This window comes from Chlamydomonas reinhardtii, chromosome 3 (assembly GCF_000002595.2).
Source record: "Chlamydomonas reinhardtii strain CC-503 cw92 mt+ chromosome 3, whole genome shotgun sequence".
Lineage (NCBI taxonomy): Eukaryota > Viridiplantae > Chlorophyta > Chlorophyceae > Chlamydomonadales > Chlamydomonadaceae > Chlamydomonas > Chlamydomonas reinhardtii.
This window is the reverse complement of record NC_057006.1, coordinates 6,456,087-6,484,049: the sequence shown is the minus strand read 5'-3', so window position 1 is coordinate 6,484,049 and position 27,963 is coordinate 6,456,087. Positions and strand designations below refer to the sequence as shown.

The window sequence follows — 27,963 nt, the reverse complement described above, 5'->3', positions numbered from 1 at the left end:
TTGAGGCGACGCCGGCCCCGGCAGGGGCGACGCCAGGCGCGCCCGCGGACTCCAGTGCAGCACTCGGACTCCAGAGCATAAGGCATAGCTGGCTCGCGGGCGACACGATGGATCCTAGTTGGGCTCGGCAGCAATGGCCTCTGTGCTTACCGTGCAGGTGTCTGTGTGCAGGTGTCTGTGTGCAGGTGTCTGTGTGCAGGTGTCTGTGTGCTTACATCCTCAGGTTGTCCCCTCTTGTCATGTGTCCAACATGACGGCAAACACGTGGATCACCCTTCGGTGTGGCTGTGTGGGACTTCCCATTTAAGAAAACGTGGACAAGGCCTGGCCGGCCCTGCCAGCACCCTCCAGCAGGGGTGCAGCTGGGTGCAGTTGCGCTCTTCTCCGCACTCAGGTCAGGTGACGAGCGCCACGTGCCAGCTTCAACACACGAGCACACATCAGCGCACATATTCCGGTCCCTTGTGCTTGGAGACGCCAGACTTAACCTACGGCCTTGAGAGCTGGTGGCTTTGTAGCGTAGTCGGGCCGAGTGGACCCCTGGTTCACCGGCTCGTTGGTCCTCGCGTATGCGTGACATCAGGACTATTAAAAATTACGCGCCTTACGTAACAATTCAAGCTGCAACCTCGTTGTTGAGCGTGTAGTCATCCCTGAGAACAGGGGCAAGCTGCGCTGAGTAGCTGAGTTTGCTGACTGAACAATCTATTCCTTTGTCGCCCACTCCTGCCATTATATACACATACCATACACTTGACTACAGCAAGATAGACTACATGGTGACAAGAGTCGCGGCCGCAAAGCGGCCAGCGTTTTGCCGATTAGAAAGCTTAACATAGAGCAAGGATGAGGTGGATATTTCTCGGGCTCCTGGCCTTGTCGCTGGTGGTGCTGCGAGGCGAGCACGTCGCAGGAGAGTGCAATTTTAATGACGCCTCGCAATGTACAGCGGTGCTTGTGAAGAATGTCCTTGAGGCTTTTGCTACGGCGGGCTTGGCTGTACCAGCGGTGAATGCCTCCGCGGAAATCGGTTCAGCAGTCAGCAGCTTCACCAGCGCATGCTTGGGGGTGCAGAACGTCCTCAGGGTAAGATTACTGGGGGCGCACTAGTTCAGGGACATGGGAGGCAGACAAGGCCGCGCGGGCAACGTGCCTGCTCTCACTCAAGCCGTCGAACGGACGCTTGCACGGGAACCCCCAGTTTTCGTGGGTGTGAGGCGGGATGGCACACCCGTACACCATTGTGATAAGCAATGCGTGTAGCTCCGGCGCGTCTTGCAGGAGATTAGGTTCTGGCTCCATCCAGCACACTAGTGTCACGTTTGCCTTGCTGCGGCGGAGCACGTCACGGCACACACAAGACACACATGCTAACGGCAGCTTGCTCAGGTGGCCTCCGCGGGTAGCTTGTCGCCACGGCACTCGTAGCAAGCCACTGGTTGTTGGTTCTAGTCACGGGCCTAGTCGCGCGAAGCGTGCCCGCCCTTGGCCGCTTCCGGTGGCGCTTCCCCACGCCCGCCTCGCCGCCCTTCGGCTGCCTGGTCGTGGCAGCCACCTTGCAGTGCTCACACACACACACACACGCACACACGCCCGTCTGTAAAAGCACATCATATTTCACACCTGCACGCAAGCACAAACGCACATGCACACGTTTCTTCTCGCAGGCGGTCCGCTTCCTGACGCCGAGCTCCAACGACGGCATCTTGGCGAGCCAGGCGCAGGTGTTCACGCGGGCGACGGGCTTCAGAGCCGAGTTCAGCTCCCTGCTGCTCAGCCGCATCGCCGAGGAGGTGGACTTCCAGCTGCAGACTAACGGTGGGCCGCCAGCGAAAGAGAGAGAGCGTGTGCGCGTGTGCGTGTGTGTGTGTTGTGCAGGGGTGTGGAAGGGCACGCTGGGTGGGGGGCTTGGAGCATGGGTGCGGCAGGGCCGCGTGCACTAGGACTGTGCGGGTGTGAGGCGGGAGGGATGCGAGTGGGGGTATACGCGCTGCGCGCGGGGGCTGCCTGCCACTCTGAAGGGGTCTAGCCGCACGTGCATGGGCGGGTCCAGGAGGCCCGAAGCACGTTGGTTGACGGTCGGCAACTGAGCCTCCAGCGCTCCGGCTTCCTTTCACCAGTCCCCGCCGCTTTCATCCCCTCGCAACTCCCTCATGTTCATCTCCCCGAGACCCTCACCAGCCCCTCACCAGGCCCTCACCTGCCCGTCACCTGCACCCTGCAGTGTCGTTGTACGACGCCTGGATCCTGGACGTGCAGTCCGCCGAGGGCGCCATGCGGGCACACGCCGTGGCGCTGCTGGACGAGCTGGTGGCGGCGGCGGCGACGGAGCAGGCGGAGCTGCTGGCAGCAGCCGCTGCCAAGGAGGCGGCGCGAGCGGCCAACGCCTCCGCTAACGCTTCGGCGGTCACCTCAGCAGCACCGGCGAATGCAAGTGTCGCTGCAGCGATGGCTGCAAACAGCACAGCGGGCTCCGGCAGCAGTGTCAGTGGCGGTGTGGATAATGCTGGGGGCGATGTGGAGGCTGAGGTGGCGGAGCTGCGGGCGGCTGCGGAGCGGGCGGGCACAGCCGATGAGGACGTGCACCCCTTCTACCGCACCCACGCGGCCTCCTACCTGGGCAACCGCACCGGGGTGGTGGTCAGCGGCTTCATGCCGCTGCTATACTGGTGGGTGGGGGTGTGGAGCGAGGGAGGGGAGGGAGAGGGCGGTGGAGAGGGCGTGGGGAAAGTGGGGAGAGGGCGTGGAGAGGGTGGTAGAGAGGGTGGCGGGAGAGGGCGTGCATCGTAGGCCTGGCCGTGGCCTTGCAGGTGCGCGGCCGTACGTGTAAAGCTACCAGCGTATGAGGCAGTGTGGTAGAAGCTGTGTTGTGTGTATGGGAGTCTGGTGCCCCACCTAGCAGCCCTCCCTCCCTCTGTCCCCCTCCTCCCTGACCCGCACGCCACGGCCACACAACACGGCGCCGAACCCCAACCCCAGCCCCAGCCCTGACCCCAACCCCGGCTTCCCTCCATCATCCAATTAGTCATCCCTGGAACCCGCACCCGCACCCCGCACCTACCCCGCACCCCGCGCCCGCACCCGCCAGGCGTCGTGACATCTTCGCGGCGCGGCTCAACCTGACACGGCCGCCCGCCACCTGGAGCGAGCTGCTGGACGTGGGCCGGCGGCTGCACGGCACCGACCTGAACGGCGACGGCCAGCCCGACCCCGCGCTGTGCTGGAGCAGCCCCGGCTGCAGCGACGTGGGCGTGCTGCTGGGGGCGCTGCTGGCCTCGCTCATACAGCACACGGTGGGCGTGGGCGTGGGGTGTGGGCGCGGGCGTGGGCGTGGGCGTGGGCGTGGGCGTGGGGAGCATGGATGTGGCGTGGTGGCGGCGAACGCGGTGGTGCAGATGGCTAGGGAGGGGCAATGGGCCGCACGTCGATGCATGTGGCGGTTGTGTGCGCATGCGCATGCGGAGTTGCGAATGCATGACCAAACAGCAGCACCGCTACCCCGGCCCCATGCCTGTACCTGCCACTTGCCTGCACACCCGCCTCCCGCAGGGCTCCTCCAGCGGCTGGCTGCTGTCGCCCGACTCGCTGTCGCCGCTGGCCGCCGGGCCGCCGCTGCACGCCGCCCTACAGCTGCTGGGGCTCATGGGCGGATTGGAGGCGGCGCCCGGCACCGCCGGCCCCGCCTACGCCGACGGCAGCACCTGCGCCCTGGCGCACGTGCGCTTCTTCGCCGGCAGCTGCGCCATGAGCATCAACTGGCCGACGCAGTTCAAGGTGCGCGTGTGTTTCTGTGCGTGTATTTGTATGCGTGTGTGTGTTCACAATGCCACGCCAAGTCACGCGCTTATGCCTGCTGCTATGGAGTGGACAAGTGCAATACTGTGTAATGTAGCGCGCAGCCTGCTGCGGTGCTCCACATCGTAACCGCCGCGACGACGTATCCATGTTTTACAATAATAACGTTTGGCATGTATGTGTGGTTGCGGACTACTGGCTGATTTTCTATTGCTGCTGATGTCGCCCCTTCTGCTGCTGTGTCTCCGCTGTTGGGTCGCTTGCAGGTGGCACAGCTCCGGTTCCCGCGCCTGCGGGGGAACGTGGGCGTGGCGGCGCTGCCCGGGTCGCAGGTGGTGTGGGACCGCGAGGCGGGAGCCTGGATCACCTGTGACAGCGCCGCCGCCGCCTGCCCCTTCGCAGACACCGTGCCAGCACTGCAGCTGCCGCAGCTGCTCAACGGCACTGACAACGTTGTTGCCAGCGGCAACGGCAGCAGCAGCAACAGCAGTGGCGCTGGCAGTGTGCGCGTGAACCGCGCGCCCTTCGTGGGCATGTCGGCACTGGTGGGAGCGGTGGACGTGCGCACGCCCTCCAACTACCGCACTGCCGCCTTCAAGTTCTTCACGCAGGTGCGGTGGAGGGGCAGCAGGGTGGTAGTGATGGCGTATGGCGCGTCTGTCCGGCTTGAGGCCGAAGCACAGTCACAGACTGGCGTTTTGCCTCTGCTGGAACCTGCTAACCTCCTCGCGCGCCCGCAACTTCCCATCCCTATCTCGAACGCCGGTTTTGTCACCCACTTTGCAACGTGCTTCGGCTGCTGCCCCTCGCACCACACCTCTCCTTGCTCCCCTGCCCCTGCTTCCCTGTCCTCGCAGCTGTCCTCCCCCAACGTTTCGTGGGCTCAGCTGCTGGACCCCACCAGCGCCATCGGCCCCTTCCGCCTGCAGCACCTGGATCCAGCCAGCATGGGCCGCTGGCGGGCGGGCGGGTACGACAACACAGACCTGACGGTGCGACTGGGGACAGGGAGGGGAGGGGTGGAGAGGAAAGGGGCCTCAGGGAAGGGCGCTAAGCAGCGGGTGTGTGTATCCGGGTGCTGCTACTGCAAGGGCGTGGCTAGACGGCGGCCGTGGTGATCAGATGTGTGCGGTGGCCGCAAGTGTGTGAATTTCTGTCACCCGAGGGAGAGGCAGTCGTTTTGGCTGCTCGACGTTGTCGGTCCTCCCCTGCGTCCAGGACTTCCTGGGTGCCTGGCGCACCACCATCGAGCACCCCAACGTGGCGCTGCTGCTGCGCATGCCGGGTGCCGCGGGGCTACGTGACGCGCTGCAGTGGGCGGCGACGCAGGTGTGTGAGGGGTCGCCTTACGGCGCAGGGGCAGGGGCAGCGGCAGCCGCGGTCGCACCTCCTGGTTTGCTACCGGTATAAGGCCGGAGGCCCTGGCCTGGGATTAGCCATCACTTACTCCCAACGCCGACATCAATACCGTAGCTGTTACTGTGTGGTGTGGTGCAGGTGGTGGGGCTGGGCACCCCCAGTGGCGGCCTGGCGGCGGCGCCGGGGTCGGCCCTGGTGGCGGGCACGGGCGGCCCCGAACTGGCGGCGGCGGTGCAGGTGGCGGCGGCTGGATTGGCCACGAGGCTGCGGGCGGCGCTGGACGCAGCGGGGCCACTGGAGCAGGTGCGTGCGGGCCGTGCTGCGGCGCTAGGCGGTTGGAAACACAGCGGTAGTGCATGCATGTCTGCACCATTTGTTGGTGGCAATGCGTGTGTGCGCGTTCCCGCACCATCTCGGTTCATAGGGCACAGATCTCGCACTACGGCATGATAGGGCATGCTCGCTGAAACAATCCCGAGTATCTATAACCACCTACCCTCTCCGCCTCGCCTCCCTCATGCCCTCCCTGGTTCCCACCCACAGACGCAGCGCATCTACTGGCGCACGCTCAACTACACGCCGCCCGCCGTCGCCGCCGCGCCGCCGCCCTCGCACGGCGGCATCAGCGACGGCCAGCGCATCACCATCGCCGCGGTGGTCAGTGCGGTGGGCGCCGCGCTGTGTCTGGCGGCGGCGCTGGGCGGCTACGCCTGGTACCGGCGGCGGCAGGCGGCGCGTCACCGCACGCTATTCGGCCGGATGGTGGCGCCGGGCGCCTCGCCCGCCACGTGCCTGGTGGTCACGGTGAGCGCATCGCACCGCATGGCACAGCTGCCGCCGGCAGCACACAGACACACTTTCCCCACACCCTTTCCCCTGTGATTTTCTTGCACAAACGCATACACGCATGCATGCGTGCGCATGCACACACACGTTGTGTATTCCTTTCCTTGTGCTCTTCAACACAAGCACACACGCACACGCACACCCACACGCACGCGCCCACGCACACACACACGCACACCCACATGCACGCGCACGTGCCCACGCAGGACATTGTGGACAGCACGCGGCTGTGGGAGTCGGTGCAGCAGCTGGCCATGGCGCGGGCGGTGCAGCTGCACCACGACACGCTGAGGCAGCTGCTCAAGGAGACTGGGGGATACGAGGTAAGGAGGGAGCGCAGAACGGGTGCAACTTGCAGCGGATGGGATTTGGAGCGGCAAGGGGGTGCCAAGTCAGGTGTTATCAAACCGAGTGGCGGTGAGGGCATAGCGGCCAGCCGTGCGAGCGAACAACCCATGCAGCTGCCCTCCCACGACCACCGCCTGACCTGCTGCCCTCCACCACTTCCCCTTGCCTACCACTGCTTGGGCCCCATTTTATGGCACTTCATATGTCGCACGCAACCACAACTACAACAGTCGGCCACCGAGGGGGTGAGTGCGCCGAGGTTCCGCCGCTGGAGTGCTTGCGGGCCTGCGCATTGCCAGCTTCGCATGCTACCTTCGCGTGATACGTGTCCACCTGCCGGCCTCTGTTGCAACCACCTCAACGCGCCCCTGCCCCTCGCCGTCGCCTAACCAGTCACGCCCGCACCTCCCACCCTGCCTCCACCCACCAGGACTCGTTCATCCTGTCCTTCTACGGACCCGCGGACGCCGTGGCTTTCTGCCTGCGGGCGCAGGCGGCGCTGCTGGTGCGTAGCAGCTAGAATGCGTGGCTGCCGCGTGTGTGTTTGTATGTGTGTGTGCATGTGTGTGTGTGTGTGTGTGTGTGTGTGTGTGTGTGTGTGTGTGTGTGTGTGTGTGTGTGTGTGTGTGTGTGTGTGTGTGTGTGTGTGTGTGTGTGTGTGTGTGTGTGTGTGTGTGTGTGTGTGTGTGTGTGTGTGTGTGTGTGTGTGTGTGTGTGTGTACCTGCAAGCATGTTGGGCATGCCTGTTACACAGTTCTGCAGTCCGTAGCCTTGGTGCGTACTTGTAATTGTTCATGGCTTGCTGGTAGCCACTGCTGCCATGCGCCACACGCCCACCTGCCCGCTTGCTCGCCTGACCCGCCCTAATTAGCCGCGCCTGGACGCCCCACCCCGCACGCAGGCCTGCACCTGGCCTGCTGAGCTGCTGCAGCAGGAGCTGTGCCGGCCCGTGTACGCAGTGGCCCGCTCCCTGGCGCCCACGCCGCCCGAACGCGGCCGCGGCGTGGTGCGCGGCGGGCTGCGGCCGCCGCGCCTTCCGCTGGGCGGCGGCGCCGCTGCCGCCCCCGCCGCCCCCTCCGTCCCCGCAGCAACCGAGCCGAACCTCAGCTTCGGGCGGCACAGCGGAACTCTGTTTGGGCCGCTGGCGCAGCTGGGGTCACAGGCTTCGGCGCTCAGTGGGGCAGGTGGCAGCGGCGCCGGTGGTGCTCTGAGCCTTGGCGGGCGCGTGCGGCTGGGCAGTACCGCGGGCGTGGCGGGCACCAGCACCTCACCCGCTGGCGATGTTCTGGGCGGTGCGGTGACGTTGGCGGGCGTCGGTAGCGCTGCGGTGGCGGCGGCTGCGGGGGCCTCGGTCTCATTGTATAGAGGAGGCGGCGCCAGTCCAGGCACGGGCATCCAGGACGGCGGCACGGGCGGCGCCACCGCAGGCATGCTGACAGGGCTGGTGGTGTCCGAGCTGCAGGCGCCGCCGTCGGTGATGGGCGCCGAGGGCGGTGCGGCTGGCGGCGCCAGTGGCGGCGGCGGCGGTGGTGGCGGCGGTGTATCGTTGCCGTCGCCGCTATTCGCGCTGCAGGCCCAGCAGCAGCACCAGCACCTCCTGCTGTACCAGCAGCAGCAGATGCAGATGCAGCGCCCGCCGGCGGCGGCTGCGGGGTCGCCGACATCGCGGTGGTTCCAGCCGGCGGCGGCGGCCGTCAGCACCTCGCTGCGGCGGCTGCAGGCGGCCATGCGGCCCGGCAGCAGCACCGGAATGCCGGACCAGCCACACAGCGCCCGCAGCCAGCGCGCCGGCTCTAGCGGCGTCATCAGCGCCTTCGCGGCGGCGGCGGGGATGACCGCGAATGCGCCGACTGGGCCGGCTGCGGCGGGCGACCCGAACAGTCCCGGCGGCGGTGTGTTGAACGCCATCATGCGGAGCGCCGGCAGCGTGACGGCGCTGCTGTCACGAGGCGGAAGCGGCGGCGCGGCCTCCCGTGCTGGGACCAGCCCCAGTCAGCCCGGGCGCAGGCTGCTGCAGACCATTCAGCATGGCGTCGGTCTTTCGTCTACCAGCTCGGCGCCGCAGCACCCCCTGCCGCTGCTGTCGCGCAGCACTAACCCGTCTTCATGGGCGGCGGCTGCAACCGATGTGTCGCCGCCGCACGTCCTCTCGCACTCGCAGTCACAGCTGCAGTCGCAGGTGCAGCTGCAAATCCGCCAGCAGAGCCTCGCCAGCGGCGGCAGCAGCCGGCGCCCGGCGCCGCGTCAGGGTTCTCGACTGAACTACATCAACAACACGCCGCGCACGAACAGCGGCAGCGCTGTCACCTTCCGCAGCAGCGGCGTCACGACAGCCGCTACGGTTGGCGGCGGTGGCGGGCCGGACTCGCCGGTTCGATTCAGAAGCGAAGCAGCGGTGGCGGGTGGTCCGGTGTCCGGCGGCGCCGTGTCTGGTCTGCGGCACTTGATCCGGACCGTGTCTGGTCTGAGCAGCGCCAGCAACAGCCGCCGCAGCCACGCGATGCTGCAGCGCGCCGCCGGCGGCAGCGGTGACGTCGGCGAGTACCAGGCTGCGAGTCTTGCCGGCGCAGCCACCGTGGCGGGCCTGGTGTCGGGCCCGGGCGCCGTCGGCCTGGGCACCTGGTCGCCTGGCCGAGCGGCGGGGCTGTCACCAGAGCCGTCCGGGCTGGATGAGATTATGTCCTCCACAGGTGAGGAACAGGCGGGCGCGGCAGCCGCCTCGACGAGTGCCGCAAGTCCCATACCCGTGCCGCAGCGCCCCAGCGACTGCGTCCCCGCCGGTTCTGCCGCCGCGGCCGCAGCCATCACCGACGCCCGCGGCGGCGGCGGCCGTGGCGGCGTCACGGCCACTAGCTTCGTGGTGTCTGGTGGCGGCGCGTCCGGCGGCACCGGCAGCGACACCCCGCTCGATGAGCTCGGTATGATGTCTCTGGACCCAAGCCCTCGGGTCACCGACGCCGCCATGATTGCAGCCGACGACGACGGCGCCGCCGCCGCCGCCGCCGCCACCACGTCGCTCCTTGCCGCCGCCACCATCGCCCGCGTCGCGGTGCGGCCTTTGGGCTTCCATCCGGCGGCTGGGGCGGCGGCGGCGCGGGGCAGTATGGCGGGTGAGATGCCGCCGTCCCTCTCAATGGGCATGGCGGCGGCCCCCTCCGCCAGCACCAGCGGTGCCATGTACGGCAGCGGCGCCGTGTCTGTGGCGGCGGCTGCTGGTGGCGGTGCTGCTACAGCTGCCGCCGAAGCCGCCGCTGCAACCACTGCCTGTGCGGTGTCCAATACGGTGCGTGGCACGTCGGCATCGGGTTCCATGGACATGAACTCGCGCCTGCCGCTTCCGCCGTATGAAGACACACACGGCGGCGCCGTCTTGAGCGCCTTGTCACGTGCGGAGACGCGGCCGGACGGCAGTGGTGACGGCGCCGGGCTGCACACATACTCCCCTGCCACTTCGCCCTCCCAGGCCAACGCCATCACCGGCCCCAGCCCAACGCCGCTGACGCTCCAGGGCGCCGCCTGCCCGCCGGAGCCCCATGCCCTTGCCGATGCGGGCGCTGGCGCCAGCACACGCACTGCGGCGCTGTCGGTTTTCGACTCCACCGCAGCGCCAGCAGCAGCAGCAGCAAGCGGTGCTGCGGCGACCACTGGAGCTGTCTCGCTGTCTCACGCGCAGGCAGGGATGCAGCGCGCGGAGTCCGACCTGCTGCGCTTCCCAGCCGCAGGCTACAGCGTAGGCTACAGCGCTGCCGCGGGCTACGGCTCAGTTTACGGCGGCGGCAGCGGCGGTGGCTACGACCGCGGCGGCACTGCGGACCAGCTGGTCCTGACCACCGCCAACATGGGCGCCTTTGACGGCGCCACAGGCAGCTGCGCTATGAGCGCCGCCTTTGCGCTCGTGACCGGGCAGGCCGGCGGCGGCGGCGGCGGCGGCGGTGTCATGGGCACCATGGAACTGGGGTCGGACCTGCAGGAGCCTGCTGGCGCATCGCCGACCAGTGTGGGAGGCGCGGCGTACGTGTCTCGGGCCAGCGGCACACCGGGTGGCGGCGGCGGGCTGCTGCCCATGACCTTCCGGCGCAGCTCCACACAGGTGCAAGAGGCGGTGGGCCTGGGCGGCGGCGGCGGCGGCGGCTGGGCTGCAGGGCTGCTGCCGAGCGGCCCAGTCATGACTGAGACCCTGGAGTGAGTGGGGGGCTGGGTAGCAGCTGACGGGTCGGGGTGCGGGCCGAGCGGTCCGCTGTGGGCTGGCGGCGGGAGCTGGGACGGTAGGCTTATTCGCGGGCTTGCGCGCCTGTCCAGTGCAACGGCTTCCGTTTTAACACTCTGGCTGGACCGTCCCGTCGTGACCCGCTCTGTCCCGTCCTGTCTTGCCCTGCCACGGCCCTCCTGACTTGGCCCCAACCCGCGGCAGTTGCACCTCGCTCACTAGGCTCTGTAAAAACCACTCATCGCCCAACTAGTCGTGACAGGAAACCCACCCCGCCCCGTGCTCTAACCCCTGCTGCGACCCCTGCTCTCCCTCTCGACCTCCCCGCAGCACCAGCAGCTATGCGCTACAGCCCTTCAGTGTCGCGAGCCTGGGCGCCGCCGCCACCGCAGCCGCCACCGCCGCCATGGGCCCCGGCCGCAGCATGACCCTGGCCGAGTACTACGGCCAAATCTACAAGGTGCTACAGCCGCAGCAGCAGCAGCCGCAGCAGCAGCAGCCGCAGCAGCAGCAGCCGCAGCAGCAACAGTCGCGACAGGGGTCGCAGCAGCTGCAGTCGCAGCAGCAGCTCTCGCCGCACAGCGGGAACACGGTGGCCTCACAGCGCAGCGCTCTGGCTGCCTCCACGCCCGTGCCCTCGCCGCAGGGCAGGCAGGCAGCTGGCGGCGCAGCGGAGACAGAGGGCTGGTCCCAGCAGCAGCAGCAGCAGCAGCAGCAGGCTCTGCCGGCGGGCGCAATCCTGATGTTCTGCGGGCTCCAAGTGCGCATGGGGTAAGCAACCCGGCGTGCTGATTGGGTTGTGTGTGCTGGGCAGTTGCCGTCACGTCCACTGTGCATGCGTCGTGTAGAGGGTTGGGCCTCGTTGTCAAGCGCCCACTTTCCTTGTTTTACCTGCACACACGGACGCACTGCGCGCATACACACATCCACCGTATGCTGTCCTTCACACGCAACTCCCATCTGTCCTCGCAGCGTGCACGCGGGTGTGGAGCCGACCGAGGTGTCGTACAACCGGGTGGCGGGCCGCACGCAGTACAGCGGTACGGCACTGCAGTTCGCCAAGGTGGTGTGCGACGCCGCGCAGGTGCGCGAGGGGCGGGGGGTTTGTTTGTACCAGTCCCAATACGAAAGCAAATGCACGAAGGGCAACGGGCCAGGGTGCCAGGCATGACATGGCGCTATGTTGCACAGACTCCATGCTGACCCGATGAGCGGGCGCCTTTCTCCAGCAGCCTTGACGGGGCCGGCGACGTCAGGGGTGCCAGGGGTGCCAGAGCCGTGAGGTGTCAGGGCCGCAGGGGTGTCGGTGAGGGGGGCCGGGGCCCTGAGTCCTGAGGGTGCAGGTAACCGGTTTTGCGGTCGCTGGGTATGGTAGCGCGGTTGGTGAGGTTGTGCGGTCGATGGGGCTGCCCGGAACGCAAGCAGCGAACCCCCAATCACTACCACCGGTGTTGCCACCGGCGGTGCCGCTCCTTCTACTGGCGCCTCTCCTGCTGTTGTTGTTGTATGATAGTGTCGGCGTTACGTTCTACTTTTCTGACGCATGCGGTGTCGGTGTGCATGTCGGCGATGCATCCACGGCCGGCGCGCAGGGCGGCATGGTGCTCCTCAGCGCCACCGCGCACGAGCAGCTCAACAAGGCGGGCGGCGCAGGCGGCGGCGGCCTAGGTGGTGGCGGTGGCGGCGGCTGCGGTGTGCCCCTGGTCCTGGACATGGGCAGTCATGTGGTCACGACCAGGCCTGAGCCAGTGCAGCTGTACATGGTGCGTGGGGCCGTGGGGTGGAGCGGTGGCGCGGCGGGGTGGCGCGGCGGGGTGGGTGGCCAGGTGGATGGGTGGGAGGCGCGAGGCGTGAGGAGCGGCGCCTATGTGGGGGCACGTGTCCACGCCGTGGCACCATGCCGCGGCTGCTGCCTCAGGCGCCTGTGTCGCGACACATAGCATTCACTGGCTGCCGCCATGCAAGCGACCAGCCCTCCTTTTGATTCCGGTGCTCCCTCCCCTCCCTGCCCTGCCCCCGGCGCCCCCTCCCCCCGTCCTCCATACTATTGCTGTTCCGCAAAGATTGCCTACCGTCTACCGTTTCCTAAGCTAACCATGACTGTAACCCCCGCCCCCCGTCCCCCGCCCCCCGTCCCCCACACAGGCCGCCAGCCGCGGCCTGCTGTGCCGCGTGCCCGCCCTGGGCCCGGTGCGCAGCCGCGAGCAGCTAGGCGCGGGCGTGCTGTGTGCGCCGCTGGGCTGTGTGGCGCTGGGCGTCCTGGTGGTGGCGGGGCTGCCTACATTGCAGGCCTGGGACAAGGTGGGGGGCAGCAGGGTGCTTGGGGGGAGGTTGCAATCATGCTTTGTCAAGAAACAGCGGGGTGGGGGCTTTTGGTATTGGGACAGGACGAGAGGCGCTTTCTTCGGTGACGATTGATTATCCCCCAAGGCTGCCTGCCGTCTACCATTCCCTCAGCTAATCATGAATGCAATCCCCCCACCCTGCAGGCGGTGACGGAGGAGGCTCTGGACACGTTCCGGCGGGTGGTGGTGACGGTGGCTCTGAGGCAGCTGGGCGGGCAGCTGGTGGAGGAGGGGCCGGGCAGGGTGCTGGCGGCCTTTTGCAGCGCAGCCTCGGCCGTCAGGTGCGGCCGCTGCAAGTGGGGCGGGCGCCGGGGAAAGGGCGCAAGGGAGGGAGAAGTGCGGCGCACAGTGGATGCGGGGCAATGGGGAGCGGTGCGGCATTGGCACAGGAACTGTGCCGCATGGCATTTTGCATCGACCGATGGTATAGTGAGAACCAGGCAAACTGGCACTTACCGGCTTCAACCGTACCGTACCGATGAACCCGTGTGTGCGTGTTCACATACATACACGCACACGCTGGGCTACACCGGGCGCTGTGCACTGCCTGCTTGCTTTTGCTGCACGCACGACGTCCACCGCCCCAACTTGGTTTGGTTTGGTTTAGGCTGGTATTTACGGCCCCCTCTCTTTATGCTCCTCGCATTCACACCCGCGTGCCCCCCCCCCTGCAGGTGGGCTGCCTCCTGCGAGGCGCTGCTCAAGGCCGCGGACTGGAGTGAGGCGCTGCTGGCGCACGAGCTGTGTGAGGAGGTGGCGGGGCCGGTGCTGCTGGACCCGAACATGGAGGGTGAGAGCAGCGGGGGGGTGGTGGGTGGCGCGCCGTGTGGTGGAGGTGGTCGTGGCGGAGGTGGAGGTGGAGGTGGGGAGTGTGGTAGACTCGGGGGGACGGGCTGGTGGTTCTGGCGCTTTGGCAAGAGGCAGGCAGCCAGCCAGGCTGGTGCTGCTGATGCCGTTGCTGGGTCGCGAGCCTGAGGCGCCGGGGTCGCTATCCGGCTTATGCACGGATGATACACACGCGCCTACCTTCTCCACATCGCACACGCCCCTGCACACTTTCGACGCTTTCCCCTTATGCCTCCCAACACACAGGCCCGGTGGCGTCAGCGCACGACGACGCGGCGCGCTGCCTGTTCCGCGGCCTGCGGGTGCGCGGCGCCGTGGACGTGGCGCGTGTCAAGGCCGAGCTGCTGCCCGCCACGGGCCGCCTGGCCTACAGGGGGGCGCTGGCAGGCAATGTGGGCCGCATGGCCGCCTTCGTGTCGGTGGGGCAGGTGAGGCGGCGGGGGGCGGGAGGTGGAGGCACGGGTGCGGGGTGATGGATAGTGGGGAAAGGAGCGGCATGGGGAGCGAGGGATACAGCCCCCACAGCCAAGTGGACCTCTCGCGCCCAGCAGCCCCCACCCCCAGCCCGGTATTCCACTTCTCTCTTCCCTAACGACGCAACCGCAACTCCATCCCCCGCCACCCCCGCCACCCCCTCCCGCGCCCCCGCCGCCAGGTCGTCTGCACCGGCCGCGCCTGGCGCTGCTACCAGGCCGCAACCGAGCTCGCCGCACTCACCGAGGCCGCCGCGGCCGCAGCAGCAGCAGCCACCGGCGGCCTGCAGCCCGCCAGCTCCAGCCTGCCGCCGCCGCCGCTGCCCGTGCTGGGCGCCTCCCTGGGCCTGCACTCCATCCGCGGCGTGGGTGACAAGTTGGAGCTGTGGAGCTTGCGGCTGGGCGGCAGCGCGGTCGAGTACTTTGACTCCATGTCTGTCATGGGCACACGGCAGCGGGACGAGATCGCGGCGGCCGCGGCGCAGGGGCTTCTGGGGCCGGGGCCGGGGCGGCCGGCGCGCGCCACGGCTGACGCGCAGGCGCAGCTGATGATGCTGCAGAAGGCGCGGGAGAGCACGGCGGCGGCGGCGGGTGCTGGCGTTGTGCAGCGGACGCCTGACACGGCGAGTACGGTGCAGCTGCAGCTGCAGCTGGCGGGCTCGGGCTCGGGGCTGCCTGTTTGGGAGGTAGCGCCGGAGGATTTGCGCGGCATGATGGTGGAGTGATGGCGGGGGCCCGCTGCAGGAGTGGTGGCAGGCGCCGTGTGCGCATTGTGGACGATGGTGGGGACGCCTGCGGTGGCCCCTGGGTATGTGGGACTGCAGGGGTACGAATGAGGACGCGCATCGCGGGCGCGTGCACCGTCCCTGTTGCTACGCAGCGGCGGGTTGGAGCAAGCCCCGAGGGCACCAACAGCTGCAAGTGCGGCGTGGCAGGCATCCAGTGGCTCGTGTGACGCATGGCCGCAAGGGCCTGTGGATAGGGGTCATGTGCAAGCGCGGTGCCCAGGGATTGCGCATGTGCGTGTGCATATGCGCATTCTGGGCGTATTACGGGGTATTGACCGTTGGGTGATTGACGCTTGGAGAAGCGCATTGATACACTGTGGCCGTATGGGCAAACCGGCGTATGGTTCTCCTACACGCGACCGTTGGACACTCAAGGGTTGTGGGAGGTGGGAGTGTGATACTGTTGGGGCGTATCGCGTGGACTGTCCAATAACACCATTGTATCCTGTGGTGACAAGGCTGGGGAGTGCTGCTATGGAGAAAGCGGCATTGTCGAGTATGCACTGGGTGTGATGTGCATTTCCACCGCGGCATGCCTGCTTGGTGATTGCGTTGGATAAGTTATGCCGCAACACCCTGCATTTGCTTTACACACATCGCCATCACCACTTGGTAAATTGCAACTTCAATGCATATGCCCTGCACGGGCAAGCACTAGGCGCTGAGTTACGGTACGTTTATCAGCTTCGCACAAACGTGGATGCCGTACGGCACACTATTGCATCATAAGCATTGCTTCACTTTTGCAGTCAGTGATATCTGCTGGCTCCCCGCCGCATGTCCCGATTCCCCCTCCCAGCCGCCAGAAACACGGCCGGGTGCGGGGCTGGATCCAGACGGGTGCTGACTAGAGTGCCCAATGATGTCGGTGCGGTATGTGAATTGCGGAAGTCTGAGCACCTCAGCATCACATGCTGTCTCTTCCTGATTTGCGAGAAAATCCTTCAGCGACGGTTGTTATTTGCCATGGCATTTGGCGGATACCCGGGTGCAACTGAACCATCACAATCATGTGGGTGCCGCAGCGTGTATACCATGAGCGGAGAGCCACCCTTCTTGTCTGCGACGGAACTTGACAGTTGAAGACTGACGACGAATCGCTGCGGGTAGTCACGTCAGTGGTCTGTTATGACGCGGGTATGATGCGGGGTACGGAATTATGAATCGCACCAAATGCACGTGCACATGCAGTTTGGCGGAGATGGTTGTGGGTGTGGGTTGATCAGCGCTGGGGCCACTGGGGGTCGCGGCATGGCGGCATGGCCAGACTGCCAGTACTTGAAGTTGAAGCCAGGCACGGGTGCTGGCACAGCCCGTGAGCCACGCAAGAGCATGGTTGGCCATGTGTGCGGGAGGTAGGGCTGGCAGGGTCGTGCCGTATGTGTTGCACGTGAGTGCACACCTGTGCACAGGGGAAAGCGCAAGAGGTTTTAATCAATTCCAGGCTCAAAATCAAATCAACGATGACCGTGTACCGTGGCTCACTCCCCAAAGCGGGGCACACTTTGGCTGCTTGCGGCTGCTCTTCCTGTGGAGTTGTGGATGCAACCCGGCTAACGTTGTCGGTGTGCGTGTGCCGACCTCGTGGACCCGCGCCGCGGCGTGCCCGTGGATGCAACTCGGGTACCAAGTCAGATGCATGGTGCCATGGATGGGTATTCATTGTTCGGGGGTTACAACGAATGCGTACCGGATGAGCATGAGCTAGAGTGCATGACACAGAACAGTGAGTGATTCGCAGCCGGCGAATGCTCCGTGGTACCGTGTCGACTGCTACAGTCAGCACTGCGGCCTATGTGGCTTCGTCGCGTCTGAGTTCTGGATACGGCAGGGACGCACGGTTACATGCATGGCAATGCCGTCGTTGTAATCCGGAGCTGAGGTTAAGAGGTGTGCGATGGGACAGGGTTTAGGCAGGTTGGCGAGGTCCCGCAGGGTGCTGAGGTTGAGAGGTGGGGTTTATGCATTGTGACGCCGACTGAGGGGTTCGTGTGGGTGGCACCAGGACGGCATCCATCGGCTGCGTGGACAGGTCGCCTGCACATGCATGGACGTTGGACAACGGAGGTATCTGCGTGTGCTGTCAGGGCCTGTGAAGTGAGTCAACAATACGAGGTACTACTCAGTGCACCACGAGTTTCAGCTGAGTGGTTCTGCTCCAGAGCCGGGAGGTGGGCGCCCGCGTGTGCCCTTCTGTGTGCCCATGCAAGGCCCAGCTCCCACCATACAGCTGCAGAGAGTGTCACCTGCCCTGTCGTCAGCAGCAGTTTCTTGCGGCCCAACAGCAACTTTCATGTTACACATCACGCTCGGGGATGATTGTGTGGCCATCATCCAATTCTCGCTTGGCCAATCTTTATCACCGCCCGGATGGCGGCCCCAGATTCGGTCCGAAGAGCTCAGGCTCTTATTGACAACAAACAAACGCATACGATGAGAGCTCAAAATTTATGTGCTCCATTCCCGTATGTTGTAGCCTGACCTCAGCACATCCATAAAACACCCCAGCACGGCCACTCCCGGAGGAAGGGGAAAGGAACGAGCGGCAGCTCGACATAACCATGCCCCATGCGGCCATGCCCTCACGCGTGCACTCCTGCATACGGTAGTCATACTCAATGCGAGGTCCGGAACTCGAGTAGTACTAGCACACAACTCGCAGCAGCCACAGGCCAGCCCCTGACCTCCGTGGAAGCAACTCGCACTCGGCTCGAGCCTACCTAGATGAAAGAGGGGTCACCAAGCGTAACCACAAACCTGCCCGACACACGCCGCGCTGGTTGCAGTCTCCAGTCCTGCAGTCTCCCAGGGTCCTCGCGCACCCAAACTGCCCCAGGGCCCACCCGGCACAGCCGCTTGGGCGCATGCAGTCCCTGCCTGTCCATCACAATGCTTGCATCCTAGCTGCCTACGCACTATCTCCAATAGCAGACCAGCAGCCGGGCTGCCTTATTAGCTCGCTGTCCGCTTTACGAGGCGGGGGCGGGGGGGCTCTTGACAAAGTCGAGGCCCTTCTGGATCTCGCTCTTGAGCTGCGGCAGCATGGCGGCCATGGCGGCCTGCTCGAAGGCGTCCAGCTCGCCCAGGCCCATCACCTTGGCCACGCCGTTGGGGCCCAGCAGCACCTTGCTGGCGAAGAAGGGGCAGTCCGCAACAACCTGTGTGTGTGTGGGGGGGGGGAGGGGGTTAACTTTAAATCCCGTAAGGAAACAGTCGTGCTGCAAGGAGAAACTACTGCCACATATGCGAGTGTGTGTGTGTGTGGGGGGGGGGTGCGAGGAGGGTACGCGTTCGGGAAGGATGCGGCCTGGGCAGCATGGGTGTGCATGCGGCATGTGCGAAGGCCGCGAAACGCCGACCCAGATGCGGCACGCCAGGACCCGGAGCCGCGCCGCACGCCCCGCACACTGGTGGGTCTGCGAGCAGGGCCCCCATCCTAAGCGGCCCAGCCAATAGCCCTCCGCCTTGACTAGCGGCGTGCTTGCGGCGCACGTCGTCATAAAGACCCCACCCTCCCTCAACCCCGCCGCATGCTGCCCCAGCACGGCAGCCCCTGGCCCCTTTGTTGGCCTGCCCCCGGCTGCACTCACGTCCGACTGCACGAAGGCGCACTCGTAGATGTTGGGCTCGCCGTTCAGACCCAGCAGCGTCGACTCAGCCATGCGGGCGGCGGCGTAGGCCTGCACGAGGGAGGGGGAGATGCGAGAGCAGGCAAGCCGTTGAGGGCGACAACGATCAATGCAACCCTCTTCACGTGCGCGCACGTGCTTGTCCCTGTGCCTCCTGATGGCCCCGCCAGCCACCAGGCTTGCCCACTAGTTGCACAACCTCCCTGCCGCCCTCCAGGCCATCTCGACCATCTTGCCATTCGTTCTACGCGCAACGGTCGAGCCCCCAGCCCTCAGCCTGAGCGCTGCACGCACCATGGACAAGGTGGCGGAGCCCTTGCCAGCCTTGGCCTCCACCACCACGGTGCCGGCGTTGGCGATCTTGTCGGTCATGGCCTTCTTCTCAGCCTCAGTGAAGGTCACGGGGGGAGTCGTCTGCACGAAGTAGCGCGCCAGGGTGAGAAAAGCAGTGAGCGGGGACGGGCGACGCGGGCGGTGCATTTCAGCGTGGACAACACAGAGAAGGGTTTGCGCTTGTGTGTATGGGTGCCTACCGTCTTGACATGGCACTGACAGCGGCAGCCCTAATAGTCCCACAAGGTAGGTCACACGCTTGAGTGCCTGCCGCGCCCCGCCTGTGGGGCCCCAGCGTAGCATGTCCCCTCCCCGTTGCCCCCGTGACGTACCCCAGGGCGAGAGCCTCCCGCAAAGCCCTCCCGGAAACCACAACACAGACTGGGCCACCCACGTTCTCGCGCTGTCACCACCCCCCATTCACACGCTTGATCCACAGGTCCCAGTCATGTCACTCCGCCTTGCTGTCACGCTCTGGCTACACAGCCACTGGCTGCCTCCGACACATAAAACGCGCCCACACACACCGTCCCGTTTTCGCTGCGGAACATACTCCACTGCGCATGTCCTCATTGAACACCCCACCACTGTGTTGGCCAGCCGCCGGGCTCCAGCGCACCTGAGACAGCAGCGGCAGGATGGTGGAGCCAGCGTGGCCACCAATGACCGGCACGTCCACGTCCTTCATGTCCAGGCCCTTAGCCTCCGACACAAAGGTGTTGGCGCGGACAATGTCCAGCGAGGTCACACCAATAACCTTCTTGGGGTCATACACGCCCGCCAGCTTTAGGGTCTCCACAGCGATAGGCACGGTCGAGTTGACGGGGTTGGTGATAATCTCCAGCACGGCCTGCGTCGAACAGTGATCTCGGAATCAATACCAAGCAATACTACGAACGCAAACCCGTGCAGCGCAGGCCCGGCGGTCAAGGACTTTGGTGTCGGAATGTCAATCAACATGCCGCCTCACGTTGGGAGCGTGCTTGGCGACCGCCTCCACCAGCGCCTTAACGATGCCAGCGTTGGTGTTGAACAGGTCGTCACGGGTCATGCCAGGCTTGCGGGGCACGCCAGCCGGAATAACGATGAGATCAGCACCCTTCAGGCAGGCGCCCAGCTCCTCGGGGCCGGTGTAGCCAGTAACCTGAGCCCAAAGCAGAAACTAGTAAGGACGTGCTAAGCATAATCAAGCCGACAGCGCCTGTTGAGTCGCTTGGCTAGCAGTCAGTTCCGGGTCAGCCGTGACAGCCCGACCCCAACGTGTTACGCGGTTTACCCTGCCAAAAGTGCACTCCTGCCGCGCACCTACCGCAATAAACCACCCACCTTCACCGGGGTGTTGCAGTGGCTCAGGTCAGCGGCAACGCCGACGACATTTGCGATATCGTAAAGCGCCAGCTCCGTCACAAACTTGTTCATCTTCAGCAGCAGAGCCAGAGGCTGGCCAATGCCACCGGCAGCGCCGAGCAGCGCAACCTTGCGCGCCTCGCACACAAGAGAGCGACGGCCCGCACGCACCGCGATGGGAGCAGCGGCCCGCCCGCTCACACGGCGGGCGGCACCTGCATAATGGATAATAACGACATGTCATCTGCAGTATGCCAGGGAGGTTTAGGGCCACGCGGACTCACCGGCGTTAACACGGTTCGCGAGCAGCATCCTCGTGTCGGAAGGCAAATCAAGCAAAGAGAGGAGACTTAAAGTGTACAGACGACACTATGGACACTACTTGGCGATAGCCGTGCGCGTGAATGCACGGAAACGCCGGTCTCGCTGCCCAAGCTCTGCAGGCCTGTTGCATGGTGCCCCATGCACGTTTAACCTAAAACCCCTGAACGCTTGCATCGCAGCCGGATCATAATAAATATGCATCAACTTTACAAGAGTACTTTGATTTCAACAGACTGACTCAGTGCTTTGCGTGTGCAGTCGTTTTGGCGCCCGGCTGCTCCTCGCGCAACGCCCTGGCGCCGCATTGATATCAAAAATGGCAGCAGATGGCGGCTCAACGAGCACGACACATACACTTAGCGCGGTAAACTCGGTGCCACCCGCCCGCAGCCGGGGTATGAAGCGAGCCTCTGGGACCCAACCGCGCCCCGCCGCCGTTACTCCTCGCAGAACCAGGAGCTTCGACTAGAGTGCCCCAGTGGCAAAGCAGTGTCCATCAAGGTATGCTCAACCGGCGATTGCATTGGGAGCACGGGCGCATGGCGGCGGGTAGGGGTGCCAAACTGGCTCTGCATAGGGCATGCTCACCCGTGCCAGCGGTGTCCCTGCCCGGGACCCCATGGCGATAGCTCACGCAGCAGCTTGGAATCACGTGGCCGCCACCAGCACTAGTTGCGGGCTTGGCTTGAAACGGGGCATTGCGAACGGGCGAGGACGGAAAGTTCTTGATCGGCTGCGGAGCCAGTCGGTGCCCTCAACACCCTGTGTGGTTGGCCCTGGAGGATGCCGTCTTCACACATGTGGGAAAGCAGCAGAATCACTGGAGCTTCAGCTGCTGTCCATGCGGGCACACTGGCTGGGGGCGGCCTAGGGGCCCATGGGGGCCAGGATGGGCACGGAGCGGCACACTGCAGCACACAGCCCGTGTGCGGTGTGTCGCCGCCACAGGCTCATGAGGCCCGCGGTGCGACTGGGGCGGGTGCGACAGGCCGCGCTTAGCAGCCTCCAGTGGCTTACTTGACGTCGCCCTGAGCCACCTGTTGCCCTGATGCTGCTGCTGCTGCTGCTGCTGACGCGTCGCGCAGCTGGAGGAGGGCGCGGCCGAGGTGTTCGGGACGGAGCTGCAGCGCGGCAAGTCAGTGCCCGTCAGCGGACAGAAGCTAGCGGTGAGCCAGAAGGGGCAGGAGGCACGGGCGATGCGGGTTGGCAGCTCCTGTGCGGCGTTTGGGGTGCCAGGGAAGGTGTTCCCCGGGACCTTGCTGGTACGTAGGGGCGCCACAGGCACTGCCACACCAACCCTGAGATATAGGGTGGCGTACCAGCATTTGCGCTCCCTTCATTTGCGCTACTTCAAGTACTGTTGCGCTGGCGGCTGCAGGTCTTCACGTGGCAGGGTTGCAAGGTGACGGTGGAGGGCGAGCCCAGCGTCCAGTGAGTCAGGGGTCGGTGGGGGAGGACGCCCCGCAGGCCAGCGGAGTGGTGAGGTTGCAGCAGCGCTGCGGCCCGACCCACCAATCTTGGATACGCCCCAGCTTCCACACCGCACCGCGCCGCAACACTCCATTTGCCCTGTGCCTTCACCACGCATCCGCACAGGTATGTGGCGGACGAGACGCCCATGGCTCAGTACCTCAACACGCACCGCACGCTGGCGGCGCGGCGGGATGAGGCGCGGCGCGCCGGCGCCAGCTCGCCGGGCAGCCCCGCGGGCCGGGGGCCGGTTGTGGTGGTGGTAGGGCCAACGGACAGTGGCAAGAGCACGCTGTGCCGGCTGCTGTGCAACTGGGCGGTGCGGGACGGGTACGCGCCCACGTTTGTGGACCTGGATGTGGGTGAGTGGGCCGCTGGTGGCGGTGGCAGTGTTGGCGGTGTTCCTGGAGGGGCGGTTACATTGGTGGCGGTGGTGGTGGCGGTGGTGGTGCGGTGGTGCATAAGCGGGCGACAGATGGGTGGCACTGATGCAAGCCAGACCGCGGCGGGGCTGGCAGATGACACGGTACTGCGCGAGTGCGGGTGCGTGCCCAGAGCGGCTTCCTGTTGTTCGGGGCTTTGCACCTTACACGCGATCCGCACCGAACCCACCACACACACACACACACACACACACACACACACACACACACACACACACACACACACACTCGGCCGCCGCCCTGTTCCCCGCGCCCTTCTGTGCACACAGGCCAGGGCACCATCACAGTGCCTGGCTGTCTGTCAGCGGTGCCTGTGGAGCAGCCCATCGACCTGGTGGAGGGAATCAACAACATACCCATTGTGTTCTTCTACGGACACTCCTCGCCCGGGGAGAACCCCACGCTGTTCAAGGTGCGTATGCGGGGCTGGCGGGCTGGCACGCCACGCACATGGCCGCCACCTCCTGGCCACGAAGCATCCCACGGTGCCGCCCCATCATCACTCCCTCCATGCCCCTTGGGTTTGTCCCCCCTTTCATGGACGACTACCCCCCACCAACCTTGATTGCTTCCCATCCTGTCCGCACACATAAACACACGCAGCTGCTGGTGGACAAGTTGGCGGGCGTGCTGGCGCGGCGGGCGGCGGCGGACCCGAGTGTGGCGGCGGCGGGCTGCGTGATCAACACGTTCGGCTGGGTGGATGGGCTGGGCTATGAGCTGCAGAAGTACCTCATACAGGCGTTCCAGGTAGGAGCAGGAGCTGGGTGGCGGGCTGGTGCGGGACTGGAGGGGTGGGTACATATGCCCGAGCCCAGCGAACAGGGGGAGGCCGGTGGTGGTGGTGGTGGCGGCGGTGGTCGTGCATACAGCATTTGCTGGCGATGGCATGGGTCGTAATGAACCCACAGGACAGCTGGAATGGGCTGGGATGGGCACGTGGTGCGGGTCAGCACTCTCAGCAGTGTACGCGGATGATGTCGTGGTGCTGGCGTGGGACAGCCAGCTCCGTTCTGGGTGCTGACACGTGCGCCCTGCGCCCGAGCTATATGCGTGTGTACGTGGCCGCAGTGCGATGTGGTGCTGGCGATGGAGCAGGACCGCCTACACGCCACGTTGCAGCAGGACCTCAAGGTGAGGGGGTGCAGATGAACACGGCCCTTGCAGTGACATGTTTCCCCCGCAAAAACCTGCACCCCAATCTCTCCTGTGGCCTAGCAACGTCAGCGTCATGCCTGGCACGGATGTAACATGCGGCTGTGTCACACTGCCCCAATCCTTACACGCCTTCCGCACGCACGCAGGCCGCCATGCCGCGCACCTCCATCCTCAAGCTAGCTAAGAGCGGCGGTGCCGTGAAGCGCGAGGGCGAGGAGCGCCGCGGCGCGCGCGAGGCGCGTGTGCGCGACTACTTCTACGGCGCGCCCGGCGCCCCGCTGCAGCCCGCCACCATGACCGTCAAGGCCACAGACCTGGCCGTGTACCGGATAGGTGGGCAGGGGCGGCTGCTTTTGTGTGTGACTGTCTGTGAAGATGTTGGGGAGGGGAAGTTAAGCGAGTGCGTGTGTGCTAATGGAGACGAAGCAGTGACTATTTACGTGTATGCCGTATGCGAACCCCTCTCTTGCTTTCATCTGTCCCTGCAGGCAGCGGGCCGCGCGCGCCCAACACCGCGCTTCCCATCGGCGCCGTGAGCCTGGCCGATCCGCTGCGGCTGCAGGCGCTGCCGCCCAGCCTGGAGATGCTTCAAGCGGTGATGGCCGTGTCACACGCACCCACCCCCGACCAGGTGGGGAGGGGCCCGCCCTTTGCCCGGGACCACGCGTGTGATGGGGGCCACGGGGATAGGGAAATGTTGCAGTGCTCGGGTGAAGCTGGGGTCACGCCTGCCAACCCAACGTGTAACGGCGAACACGGATCGGCATGTGTATGTGCCTAACTACATGGCTGTGCTGCCTGCTCTGTCACGCCTTCTTCAGATCCTGAACATGAATGTGGCGGGCTTTGTCCTGATCAAGGACGTGGACACGGCGCGAGGCACCGTGACGCTCGTAGCGCCGGCGGCGGGGCAGCTGCCCGGGCGCTACCTCATCACCGGCACCCTGCGCTCATCCATTGATTAAGCCGCCGGGCTGGAGCAGGGCCCGCAGGCGCAGGCGCAAGGCCATATGGGCGCTCCTCGCGCGTGGCTGGTGGACAGCATGGGGAGGGAGGAAAATGTTGGGCTGGGCTGGGATGCAGTGTAGCGGGTTTAGCGCTTGGTGCTGATAGCGGCGCTGAAAGCGAGCGTGGATGCGACGTCGGATTGTGCGTAAACCGCATTGGAAAGAAGGTGCTTGGCCGCTGGGCGTTGGTGTACGGTTGCGAATCTGCGAAGTCGGAGTGTAAGTGCGCCGTGGGTCGTTTGATTCTGCTAGAGCAGGAACTGCTTTTGTTTACGGCGCAGATTCTCTGCGGGTCATGTCAGCCCCCCATGTCCCTTGGACACCTGTACCATTTCGCGCAGATTGATCTCTAGATTGCCGCGACTTACTGCGACCTGCAGAGATGCAAAGTGAGCTGAGCGACCAAGGGCGAATGTAACCCTGGCTTGCACATCCGGTCACACGAAATCTGGCCCACCCAATTGCCGCGTGACGAAACCCTGGGGACCCCGAGGACCGAGGAGGCGAGGACCACGACCGAGGACCGACCCTGAACTCTGGGGGCCCATGTGCGTAACACTATGAAGGTCGGCAGCCAACCAGGGGCGGGTGTTGTTTCTCTGGGTCGCAGATGGCCCTTCGCGGCGTGGGTACGGCGTGCCCCCGCTTGTCGGGCTGTCCCTTCAATTGTAATCCGCATCCATAACTTTGCAATTACTACCCTGGTTCACACTCTGAAAGCAGATTCTGGACGCTCTCGCCAGTCGCCAAGCTCTTTCCTTTTCAGTCACGACTCACGAGGTCACCTGGCAACGGTGCCCAGGTCAGGAGGGGTTGGTGGACCCCTCCTGCTTAAGGGTATGGGCATCAGCTATTGATATGCTTGAAAGAACGCAACACGCACAAGCGAACCCTACGGGACCTCGCCAACCTGCCTTGAACCCTGTCCCATCACACGCCCAGGTCAGGAGGGGTTGGGTGGACCCCTTGGCAGCATTCGATGGTCTCTGTGTGCTTGCACGCTCAGAATCTCAGATTGTACAATTCCAGTGTATGCATGCCCCCGCTGGGGCTCGGGGCTTGTTACCCACGGCTTGTATGAGTCCCGATGCCCGCAAAGGAGTCATTGCATGCAGTGGTCACTCCGGCAAACACCCCAGCACAGTCGACACCCCATAAGCTGTGAGCCTGACCGCGTCTGAGATATGCAGCTAGTAGGGCCTTCTGCTGGGCCGAGGCGCCTGCGGCATGTGCGGTTGGGCAACGATCGGCGCGGCCGGGTGCAAGTCGGCCCGCTCTCTCAAAGTAACGCTACTGAGTACCCATGAATGCACTTGCTACATGGTTGCACGGCATATTTGCCAAACGCCGGGAGCTTGCCCGCAACAACCGACGGTCGCATCACAACGGGCAAGCGGGCGAGCGTGTCCCTCTCCCGCTAGCAACATGGATGAAACATTGAAAATGGTACGCAGTGGATGCGGCGCGGTTACTGACAGCACGATCGGCCAGCTTCCCAGGCGTGAGCCTGGATCCACATCGAATCAAGCATGTCCCTGTCGAATAGAATTATGTTGGTGCTTGCTGCAGACCTCATCAGTGTTCCAGGGTGTAACTCTTTGCAATCGCAACGGGTCGTGCACCCTCGAAGCGCACTTGACGTTGTGTTGACCTTCCGCGTCGACGTCAATCCTCCTCCTACCACAGCCGCGCACAGCTGCTCGCTTGCTATCGGAAGACAGTGCTATCTGCAAATTCTTGGCTCCGTAACACGGCTAAGTGCCCGTTGCTGGCCTCGCCACAATGAGCTCACCATCGCTGCACGAGGACTCGCTGCGTCGTGATGCTCGGCGCGTCATCAGCGTGTTTGCTGGCTCGGCGGTCCCACCACCAGTGCTGGTGAGTCCGAATGTCACGTCGCACACGGACGGGTTCTTGCAACTCCGACGGCCGAAGTTGTCCTGGCGTTCGCCAATTCTTGCCCTGACCCGGCCATTAAATTCAATTCCGCAGGATTACGTGTTTGCCAGTGTCACGCGGGTCTCCGCGGGCGCCCAGCGGAAGGGCCCTATCAACGCCATGAGCCCACCGACGCCTCCGAAGTATACCTTGCGGCGGTGCGACAGTGGTCCTCTGGGCGAGCCGTCTCTACTGGAGCTCGCGGCGGTGGGTCATCGGCGACGGAACAGTGGCGAAGAGTTTGCGAGTGGGCCCCTGCAGTTCTCATGGAACGAGGCGTCACCTGCGACCAGCCCGCCGCAGTCATCCAAGCGGCACTGAAGACACTTTGCAAGATATGGGCATTGACGTTTACAGGGCCGCAGCTGCCTGTCAATGCGCCTGAACAACAACCGCTTCGACACGCAAGGCCGAAACCGTTACGGCGGCAGTGGCCTTGGCCTAGGCCAGCGCGCGCACCGCCGCGGTTAAGCGACGAGCTTGTGTAGACTATCGAGAAGAGAATTACACAACAAACAGTTAGTTATTCATTTTTGACCCCCTGGGTTATGATGGAGGATACCCGGTCACACGTGTGTGCGCGCCCCTCCGACGCGGGCTGCGCCGTTGATCCGTGTGTTGGACGTAGTCAGAGACGTCATGAAGTGGAACACGTTGTGTGACAGAAAGGACAAAGAATCTCGCCCTGCAGCTGTATTTGCTGTGTAAGGGTTTGACGCGTGTACGGCTACGCAGACTCCTTTAGCGGGGGTCTGTGGTGTGTCCGTGGTCCAGTGCGGCGTGATTGAATTGACTGCAGGATGGGCACTAGTGCTTGTACGTACGGTTTGTTTGTTTGTTTCATATTTTGTGTGTCATGCCACTGTTTTTACGTGTCTGGTGGGGATATGCCTGAGCTGGTGCGGTGTACAATATGCGTGGCGCACCCAGCGTTTTGACAAATCGAATCCCTCCAGGACCGAGTACTGAGCGCAGTGCATGCAACTCTTTTCTCTTTCCATAGGTCGGTTTGCCTCTTGGTTTCTTATGCAGAATGTTAGAAGTTGACTTGCACGCACAGATACATAAGCAGGATTGATTATGGTTTCTTCTGTACATGATGTGCACGACGTCCAGGTGGGGACGCACACAGGCTGGTGAAGTGCAGAGGTAGGCAAGACGCAAGTTGAGGTTGGATTTCGGTTGCGTGTGTCCCGAGCAGTCCCGAGCAAGGACCATGGCCGTGCGATACGGCGCTGGCATCATGGTAATAAGACAACAAGTCTGGCTTTGTGGCGTCAGAGGCAAGAACGTGTGCGCTTGTTGGG

At 64.7% G+C, this 27,963-nt stretch overlaps 4 protein-coding genes across 4 annotated transcripts; 3 read left to right on the top strand and 1 right to left on the bottom strand.

Moving 5' to 3' along the window:
- The first annotated feature begins 495 nt into the window (after positions 1 to 495).
- Positions 496 to 17,118, top strand: CHLRE_03g194900v5 (uncharacterized protein). The gene is made up of 22 exons (XM_043061234.1): positions 496 to 1,086; positions 1,668 to 1,818; positions 2,225 to 2,669; positions 3,089 to 3,293; positions 3,550 to 3,774; positions 4,062 to 4,406; positions 4,653 to 4,787; positions 5,014 to 5,124; positions 5,293 to 5,457; positions 5,698 to 5,958; positions 6,207 to 6,323; positions 6,579 to 6,593; positions 6,779 to 6,853; positions 7,250 to 10,530; positions 10,886 to 11,326; positions 11,528 to 11,639; positions 12,148 to 12,318; positions 12,701 to 12,856; positions 13,045 to 13,181; positions 13,575 to 13,690; positions 13,993 to 14,174; positions 14,402 to 17,118. Exons 1-22 carry the CDS (start codon positions 847 to 849, stop codon positions 14,942 to 14,944), a joined length of 7,629 nt encoding a protein of 2,542 aa, XP_042926363.1. The 5' UTR covers positions 496 to 846; the 3' UTR covers positions 14,945 to 17,118.
- Positions 17,119 to 17,291: 173 nt separating this feature from the next.
- Positions 17,292 to 20,708, bottom strand: CHLRE_03g194850v5 (uncharacterized protein). The gene is made up of 7 exons (XM_001693066.2): positions 20,601 to 20,708; positions 20,296 to 20,531; positions 19,940 to 20,113; positions 19,589 to 19,819; positions 18,931 to 19,050; positions 18,598 to 18,687; positions 17,292 to 18,165 (listed from the first exon to the last, which is right to left on the bottom strand). Exons 1-7 carry the CDS (start codon positions 20,626 to 20,628, stop codon positions 17,977 to 17,979), a joined length of 1,068 nt encoding a protein of 355 aa, XP_001693118.1. The 5' UTR covers positions 20,629 to 20,708; the 3' UTR covers positions 17,292 to 17,976.
- Positions 20,709 to 20,825: 117 nt separating this feature from the next.
- On the top strand, positions 20,826 to 25,148 carry CHLRE_03g194800v5 (uncharacterized protein). The gene is made up of 11 exons (XM_001693220.2): positions 20,826 to 21,004; positions 21,091 to 21,141; positions 21,726 to 21,806; positions 22,019 to 22,071; positions 22,237 to 22,472; positions 22,823 to 22,965; positions 23,157 to 23,303; positions 23,625 to 23,687; positions 23,858 to 24,044; positions 24,200 to 24,342; positions 24,533 to 25,148. The coding sequence occupies exons 1-11, from the start codon at positions 20,957 to 20,959 to the stop codon at positions 24,674 to 24,676; spliced, it is 1,296 nt and encodes a 431-aa protein (XP_001693272.2). The 5' UTR covers positions 20,826 to 20,956; the 3' UTR covers positions 24,677 to 25,148.
- A 1,117-nt stretch (positions 25,149 to 26,265) lies between these two features.
- Positions 26,266 to 27,951, top strand: CHLRE_03g194750v5 (uncharacterized protein). The gene is made up of 2 exons (XM_043061233.1): positions 26,266 to 26,596; positions 26,711 to 27,951. The coding sequence occupies exon 2, from the start codon at positions 26,777 to 26,779 to the stop codon at positions 26,975 to 26,977; it is 201 nt and encodes a 66-aa protein (XP_042926362.1). The 5' UTR covers positions 26,266 to 26,596; positions 26,711 to 26,776; the 3' UTR covers positions 26,978 to 27,951.
- Positions 27,952 to 27,963: the final 12 nt, after the last annotated feature.